General features: G+C 47.5%; 1 protein-coding gene across 1 annotated transcript in view; it reads left to right on the forward strand.

Moving 5' to 3' along the window:
• The window catches only part of GPN1 (GPN-loop GTPase 1), a 17,247-nt gene extending 8,789 nt beyond the window's left edge, over positions 1-8,458 (forward strand). The window contains exons 8-14 of the mRNA XM_060251420.1: positions 1,847-1,892; positions 2,810-2,956; positions 3,538-3,620; positions 4,179-4,218; positions 6,090-6,183; positions 6,764-6,874; positions 7,912-8,458. Coding sequence (XP_060107403.1) covers positions 1,847-1,892; positions 2,810-2,956; positions 3,538-3,620; positions 4,179-4,218; positions 6,090-6,183; positions 6,764-6,874; positions 7,912-7,997 — 607 coding nt within the window. The 3' untranslated portion in view covers positions 7,998-8,458. The remainder of the gene's footprint in view (positions 1-1,846; positions 1,893-2,809; positions 2,957-3,537; positions 3,621-4,178; positions 4,219-6,089; positions 6,184-6,763; positions 6,875-7,911) is intronic.
• Positions 8,459-8,927: the final 469 nt, after the last annotated feature.

Consider the following 8,927-nt stretch of genomic DNA (forward strand, 5'->3'; position numbering starts at 1 on the left):
GATTTAGAGTTGGGAGTGAGCAGTGAAGTGGCCAAATTTGCGGATGACACTAAATTGTTCAGGGTGGTGAGAACCAGAGAGGATTGTGAGAAACTCCAAAGGGATCTGTTGAGGCTGGGTGAGTGGGCGTCAACGTGGCAGATGCGGTTCAATGTGGCCAAGTGCAAAGTAATGCACATTGGGGCCAAGAATCCCAGCTACAAATACAAGTTGATGGGGTGTGAACTGGCAGAGACAGACCAAGAGAGAGATCTTGGGGTCATGGTAGATAATTCACTGAAAATGTCAAGACAGTGTGCGTTTGCAATAAAAAAGGCCAACGCCATGCTGGGAATTATTAGGAAGGGAATTGAAAACAAATCAGCCAGTATCATAATGCCTCTGTATAAATCGATGGTGCGGTCTCATTTGGAGTACTGTGTGCAGTTCTGGTCGCCGCACCTCAAAAAGGATATTATAGCATTGGAGAAAGTTCAGAAAAGGGCAACTAAAATGATTAAAGGGCTGGAACACCTTCCCTATGAAGAAAGGTTGAAACGCTTAGGGCTCTTTAGCTTGGAGAAACGTCGACTGAGGGGTGACATGATAGAAGTTTACAAGATAATGCATGGGATGGGGAAAGTAGAGAAAGAAGTACTTTTCTCCCTTTCTCACAATACAAGAACTCGTGGGCATTCGATGAAATTGCTGAGCAGACAGGTTAAAACGGATAAAAGGAAGTACTTCTTCACCCAAAGGGTGATTAACATGTGGAATTCACTGCCACAGGAGGTGGTGGCGTCCACAAGCATAGCCACCTTCAAGAAGGGGTTAGATAAAAATATGGAGCAGAGGTCCATCAGTGGCTATTAGCCACAGTGTGTGTGTGTGTGTATATATATATATATATATATATATATATATTTGGCCGCTGTGTGACACAGAATGTTGGACTGGATGGGCCATTGGCCTGATCTAACATGGCTTCTCTTATGTTCTTATGTTCTTATGGTACCATGCTTGATGGTATCAAAAGCCACCAAGAGGTTCAGGGTATATTCCCCTGTTTGTGACTTGATGCTGGTCATCCACCAGGATGACCAAGGGTCATACAAGCACGTGGTGGGTCTCAAGATTTTGGGACTTCTGGCCGCATCCTCAGACTGAACAAGCTGAAAAATATCCCACACAACTGGACCAGTCAGCACCTTGAAATCATCTGACCACATCATGGCTAGAGATCAAGCGAGAACAAATGCAAGAGATTTTATCTGCTAAGTGCTGAGCAGGCTGCAGAGAGTCTACCTCTGAGTGTTGGTACCTCAGACTAGACAATGCTAATTATATTAAATGATGGAATTTATTGCCAGTGGATGTAGTGATGGCCACAAGAACCTCCAGAGGCAGTTAACTTCTGAGTCTAGGAGGGAACATTCGGGGGAGGGGTCTTGACCTCTATGGCCACTGTGAAACTGGACACTGGGCTAGATGGACCACTTGTCTAATCCAGCAGAGTACCTCTTCCACTGCTTTTCAAATATCAGTGGTTGATAATTGGCTTTTTGTCTACCCTAATCTTGGAATCTCCTGTCTGATCTGCTTGGTTGCCCAGGATGTGTGTTTGTCCAGAGTGGTCATCTCAGGCCCCATTCTGTCTCCCAAGCAGTGAAACAGGCTCTGCTTACTCAGCTGCTGTCTCCCTTTGCAGCGAAACAAATTCTGCTGACTCAGCAGCCTTTTGCATGCTGGGCCATGGCTGTGTGTCTTAACTTCTTGCTCATTTGTGCTGGAAATCCATACCTAGAAGTGGAACGTGACTTTGCCCAAGGCTTTCGCCAATATCCTGACCAATGCGTGTTCTTTTCAGTATCCTGTACAAAACAAAGCTCCCATTTATCGTGGCCATGAACAAGGTGAGTGAAATGGTCTTAGTAGCCTTTGATCTCTCCACATCCACAGTGTTTATGCCCAACCCTGTTTCTCTTCCATCTCATTTATCTCTACCCTTCCACATTCTTGCTCTGTCCCCCCTTGTGGTGGTGGTGGTGTCATTTGTATGATCTACCTTATATGGGGACATATCTGTTTGTGGGTCCTGGCCGATCAGTTCTGTACCTAGTTGGCTTGTCTCATTGCTAGTTGAGGGGAAAGGAGATTTAGGTCAGTTTCTAGAAGCACAAGTTGTGCAGGCAGTCCCCTTTGACTTGCTCAAACTGGATACGCAAAGAACTGTGCATGTTCCACAAGGAGTCATGGGTTCATTGTGTGTGCCTCAGATCAATGTGACTTCTGCTAAGTCTCAGGCTCCAGGAATTTTACTTGTAATGCCAGAAATCAAGAGTAGCATTGCCTAGCTCAGTCTGCCAGGTTGACAGGGAATTTGGACTCTTTGATTCCATTTGGTGAGGGTTCTTAGAATAAGGGAGTGCTGTGTCCCGAATAGGTAGACAGACTTTAGAGGCATGTTTTCCAAACATTCTGTGCCTGCTCTAGGTCGTCCCCTTTCCTTCCATTGACTTTGTTCATTTACATGCTTTCAGTAGGGGAGGGACGTTCAACATGTTGTGGTTTCCTTATGCAGTGGTTATGACCCAAGGCAGGATGGAGTTAACTGTTTTCAGTTATTTATCTTCCCTGCTCCTCTGCTGTATCAACAACTTGCACCTGCCTTACCTGAAAAAAAAAACAGTCATGAGGGGCTCTGCCAGTCCTAGCTCAGTGCTGGTAGCTGATACTGCTGCAGCTAAACTGCTAGGGCTGGAGCAGCTTTTCAAGCAAGGTTAAAGGCACCTGTGTTGCCACTAGCGCTCTTGTTTCTTCTTTGACTCAGACGGACATCATTGACCATAGCTTTGCAGTGGAATGGATGCAGGACTTTGAAGTCTTCCAAGATGCTCTCAACCAAGAAACAAGCTATGCCAGTAATTTGACCCGCTCCATGAGCCTGGTGCTGGATGAGTTCTATAGCTCACTTAAGGTGGGTGCTGTGTAGTCCTTCGCCTCCTGGCTTTTGCCTTGCTTGTTTTTGACTGGAAATCTCAGAACTGGAGTTAGAACTTCAAGTACCATGTGTATATGAATTTGACATGTGAATACTTAAAGAGATCCGTGAAATTTATAACAAGCAATACTGTCGAGACTCAACGAAATTTTCCAGAGAATTTTTCCCACCATTGCTTTAGAGTGTCACAGTAGTTCTCTAGAATAATAGAACAATGTTGAATGATTTTGAACTAGGTGATTGTGAGAAGGCTTGCATTATCTGGCAAAAGGAATCTTGGCCTCAGTTTAAATCCACTTCCTCTTGGGTGACCATGGAAATCACTCTTGCAGCTGTGTTTCCCCATCAATAAAATGAAATTCTCATGTTATCACATGTGGAGGGGGGGGCGGTTGCTGCGAGGTAATGTTGTCCATGGAGCACTTTGTTTGCTATAAGCACATTAGCAACACAATAGAATGTGGGACTCCAAAGCACCTCCAAGAGCGACCTTTGTGAATCTGCTCCCAGTCCTCACCCCAGCATTAACTCTCATAGAAATAGCTTTTCTTTTATAGGTGGTTGGTGTTTCTGCTGTCCAGGGAACTGGGATGGAAGAATTTTTTGAACAAGTCTCCAGTGCAGTTGATGAATATGAAAGGTGAGCTGGACTTTTACAGAAAACAAGGATACTCTGAGGCAGAGTACTGCACAGGAGGCAGTTCTGGTCCCCTGGGGTGTTCTTGTGTTTCAAGATGGCCTAAGCGTAAGGCTGCCCAAACTGTCTTGATGAATAGGTGGTGACCCACCCTTCCAGTCCCTCTTTGGAACTCAGCAATGATATAGATTGCTGCATCTTACAGGTCAATGACTAAATGGTTGCATTATCTGAGTCTCTTGGCTGTGTTTTCTGACTCTTGGTACCCCTTCTGCTCAACGTGGTGACCAGAATATGTGGTTTTTTAAAGCTCAGACCGTGCTCTACACTCCTCATGCACCTTGCTGTGTAGATGTGAGTGCATACTGGAAAGAAAAAATAAAATCTCAGAGGTTTAGTCACACAAGTACTGTGTCTACAGCTAACCGCCCAGGACAATGCTGCCTCTGCCCACATAGGAGCTCTCTTTTTGTCTCCAGTCTTGTGTCGGTCCAATTGCTTATGTCACAAGCCCATGGAAGCCATAAAGTGATATTTGGAACCAATTTCTTTTATCTCCAGGGAATACCGCCCCGAATATGAACGCCTAAGGAAGAGAATGGTAGGTGCTTAGCTTCATACCCCTTGTGTTGCCCTGTGCTCTGCTGACTGTAGCTGTGCCAGCCTCTTTCTCTCTGGCCACCTATTGATTTTGGCTTGCTTTTCTTGATCTGCCTTTGGGTGAAAATGCCCAGCTCAGTTATCAGCTGATAACTTACCTGGGAGAACCAGGTTTGATTCCCCACTCCTCCACTTAAAGCTTCTGGAATGGCCTTGGGTCAGCCATAGCTCTCACAGGAGCTGTCCTTGAAAGGGCAGCTTCTGGGAGAGCTCTCTCAGTTCCACCCACCTCACAGGGTGTCTGTCGTGGGGGAGGAAGATAAAGGAGATTGTAAGCTGCTCTGAGTCTCTGATTCAGAGAGAAGGGTGGAGTATAAATCAGCAGTCTTCTCTTCCTCTTCCTCCTCTGGAGTGGGAGAAGGGAGACCCCGTGAGCACCATGGGGGCGGAGTTACAGGCCTGCAGCAGGAGAGTAGGATTAGCAAAAATCTCCCCTCCCATCAGTGGGCATCCTCTGTAGGATCTAGTCCTGGACATTCTGAGTTGGACCTGCTCTCCCTCTCTCTCCACCTGCACCCCAGGACCCTTCATTCCCTTTTGTTAGTGTGAACCTCTGTCCTTTTGGTCTTTGATCAGCCCACCTGTTCTGTCAAGAAGATCCGGCAAGCCTTTGTCTGGGAGTAGCTCCTGAGGGAATTTGCAGGCCAAAGGAGGCAAGCAAAGCAGGTGCAGGCCAGTTAACATGTCTTGCGCTTTAACAGTGAAATGCAGTGGCAGCTGTCTTAGTTGCAGAAAGAATTCTTGGCACAATGGAAATGCCCATGAAGAAATGACCCCACCCCCCCATGAAGTGTGTTCAGCTCTAAATTTGGAATCTTAATCAAGGTGCTCTTGGGCACAATACTCTTGCTGAACCAAAAACTCCTATCAACCTACCTTAATTTAATGAATACTAAAGCTGATGCATTTTGCATCCCTATCCCCTCATTTGGAAAGGCTTCCCCCGTGGAAGCCCCTCCTGGGCACATCTCCCAAAGAATTTTTTTTCCTGCTTTCGCCACTGCCTGTAAGAGAGCTGTACTTTTTTCAGTGGAATTCCCTCTGTGCAACCTCCTTCTCTACTAGCAGGAGAAAAGAGCCTTCTGTTTCTCTAAGGCATCCACTCTTCTCCCACCCTGCCCCACCAGCTTCTCTTTGGATTTAAATGGGGTTGTCCCTCTATAGTGGGTTGCCCCTCTTTTGTCGTTGTCAGAGCCCTTTTCCAGAGAAGCCTTAGCTTAGGACTTCATGTGGGCAGAAAATACAAACCCGGGTGGTAAGAGCAATCAGGGATTCCTGAGGTCACCTTGAGACCCAGTTTAGTGTAGCAGTTAAATGTGCGGAGTCTAATCTGGGAGGACCAGATTTGATTCCCCACTCCTCCACTTGCACCTGCTGTAATGGCCTTGGGTCAGCCATAGTTTTTGTAGGAATTGTCCTTGAAAGGGCAGCTTCTGGGAGAGGTCTCTCAGCCCCATCCACCTCACAGGGTGTCTGTTGTGGGGGAAAGAGGTAAAGGAGATGGTAAGCCACTCTGAGATTCAGGGAGAAGGGTGGCGTATAAATCTGCGATCTTCTTCTTTGAATCAACATCTGGTGTGTAGTCTGGCTGTGCCTCTCTTGACATGCCCTTTATTTCTGGCTAGGCTGGGGCCTGGCGCTGCCCTGGCAGATCTTGCCCCGTTTTGCTCCTCGCCTCTCAAGGAGATGCTCCCTGCTTCATCTTGGTCCTCAGTGGCTTGTCTTCCTCTTAGCCAAAACAAGTTGTTATGCTAGACCTGTAGGTGAACTTGGATTGTTGTGTTAATGGGAGCGGCCTTGTCTGGGTTGCAGGACAAAGCTGAGAGCCAGCGCCAGCGTGAACAGCTGGACCGACTGCAACAAGACATGGGCCCCGTCCCTATGGAGAACAGCCCAGCTGGCTCAGGTATGAAGCGGTTTAGGCCATGGGCCTGACAGCATCTTTGTCACGGCTGCCCTTGACATTCAGGGCAGTTGTTTGGGGGTGGTAGAAGGTGACAGGCTAGTTCCACTCTGCCTGTCCATTGAGGCCGAGGTTGCAGCGAGTATGTGGGTGGGACTGCTGACTGTGCACTCGGTCCCCATGTTCTGCAGGACCCTTCAAGTTCTTTGAGACACAGTGAGGTCAGGAGGGGAAACAAAGATTAATGCATTTGCAGATTTCTTTCCAGTAGACAGGAGGCTGTCTGTGTTAACATCTGCAGGAGAAAGCAGCAACTGTCACAATCTTGTGTTCCCCGCCAGGCCTTGCATGTTGTGGTCTTCAGTGTGTCTAGGGGACCGCCCCCCCCCCCCGGCCCATGGAGTGCCTCTCCATTCTCTCCTTTGAGATTTTCCACATGGTCCATCCATCCTTTTTTCCCCCCTGGGACAGCTGTTGGGAACAGAAGCAAGAGGCATGCTGAAAAGGGTGGTGGTGGTGGTGACATCTCTCAGCCCCAGAGGGCCAGGGGCAAAGTGAGCAGCTGCTTCATTGATTCTCCCAGGCTCAGCCGTTGAGGCTGCATCAGGCCCTTCAGCACTGATCCTGACACGAGGAACTTTGGAGGATGAGGATGAGGCCCCGGAGAGTGACACAGATGACGTTGACCATCAAGGTGAGGAAGGCTGTGCTGCAGGTGGAAGTCTGGTAGCCAAGGGCCTCTGGTAAGACTGCAGGGAGAACCCAGAGTGGCTCACCTTTCGTTGGTTTTGAGCATTTATCTGCAGAGCTACCTAAGGTGAAGAAGAGCTCTCTTTCTTTGGGGCAGATCAGAGAGGACAAGGGGGAATCAGAACGTTACAAAATATTGGCTACAAAACATTTATATCATAGCTAATTATGAGTAGTTTACAATTGTGTATAGATCATGACACTATCTTGTTGTATCTGGAACCTACTAAGCATCCTGTTTTTGCCTTAATTATCAATGCTGTGAGTGGCCTTCCAGAAAGGATTGGCTCTATTACATTTGCAGCTTCGTTAATAACAATGCTCCTGCATAACTGAGTCATCATAATGTTGTTCTATTCCTGTAATCAAACTGTGCCATTCCCAGCTCCAGATGGCTTCTGGAGTATCAGATTCTTCCATCTGACAGTGCTTCCTAGCTCCGTTTCTGGTTCCGCTAAACAGAGGCACTGAAGGGGCTATGCTTTAATGAGCCACTCTTACATCATGACCTACAGGCAATGTCAGCACAGCCACTGCCTGCTCAGTAATTCTTACACAAATTCACATTCAGAAGTGAGTTCCTTCTCATTGAGGAGGGGTGCTGACCTCTTAGCCTTCTTTTCCTTCCTGGAAGGTGGGTGGAAACAGCAGGCTGCTATAGATTTGAATACAGTGCCTTCTCCCATAATCTGCTCCTACTTTTATGCTAGCTGTCAGGGGAGTGGGGCAGAAGGGGAAGGCTATCTTTCTACCTCCTCCTGCAGGGCTGGTTGTTCTCAACGAGGTGAGTCTTGACTCTAAAGCTATTGGTTGGGATCCCCTTAGTCAGGGTTTCTGCTTCCTTCTGGAAAAGTGTGCATGCATATGTAAGCTTCTACACAGAATTAACCTTTGTTGGTCTTAAAAGTGCCACTGGACTCAAAACTTATTGCTTCAAACCAACACAGCTCCCCCACTTGAATCTCCTTCCTTTTGTTCCAGTGACAGAGGAAAGCCACGAAGAACCAGCCTTTAGAAACTTCTTGCAGGAGGCCAAACAGCGCTATCCAGCTAGAAGCGGCCACTAGGGGAAGAGGAGGCCAGAACGGGTGGATTCAAGAACACAAGGATGCTGGAAAGCAAAATTGGTTGGATCCCCTCGGCCCAAGAACAAGCAGCATTGGCCTCAGTGACAGTTCTCTGCTGGACATGCAGGGGTTGAGTTCAAAACACTTCTCTTTCAAGGAGGATCTGAGACAGGACTTTGGCATTGAACACAGTTCCTCTTCCTCGGTCTTAGGCTTCCTTTGGACAAATGTGTGTGCAGCTGGTTTTTTAACTGTTTTAAACAGCCTGGAGAAACTTCCCCTTTCAGGGGGTGCACAGGCAGTTCTGCAGGTGGAGCCCATTCAAGGTTTCAGCAAGGATTCGGGACTGATGTGTGTGCCTGTCTCCCCCAGTCCGTGTGACCTGAATCCCATGCATGGTGATTTTGTTTTGTTTTGTTTTTCTTTTGTAACTTATTATAAAATGTATATTTTCCCATTAAGCATTGGTAGTTGGCTGGTTGTTCCTTTGAACGGGGTGGATGGGTAATGAAAGGACAACTTCTGGGAGAGCCCTCTCAGCCCCGCCCACCCTCACAGGGTGTCTGTTGGGGGTGGGGGGAGGTAAAGGAGATCGTGAACCACTCTGAGATTCAGAGTGGAGGGCAGGGTATAAATCCAATTTTTTAAAAAAAACCCAGCCTTGTATCTTCCTGCTGCAACAGAAGAGACTGTCCCAAATTACAGGTTAGTGCAAGAAAGGCCATGGCAGGAAGATTAATTCCCCAGCCTGTTTGGTATGGATAGCAGAAAGCAGCATCCAGAGAATCTATTATTTCTTTTTGAAAAGTTCTAGCCCTCATGGATACCTTGAAAGTATGTGGGAATCAGCTTGGGGGGGGGGGGGGGGGCCTTTGGAAAGTCAAGCTGACCAGAGGGCAGATCTGTTACAATACCTCCATTTTCCTGCTG

Source organism: Heteronotia binoei, chromosome 1 (genome assembly GCF_032191835.1).
Source record: "Heteronotia binoei isolate CCM8104 ecotype False Entrance Well chromosome 1, APGP_CSIRO_Hbin_v1, whole genome shotgun sequence".
Classification (NCBI taxonomy): Eukaryota; Metazoa; Chordata; class Lepidosauria; order Squamata; family Gekkonidae; genus Heteronotia; species Heteronotia binoei.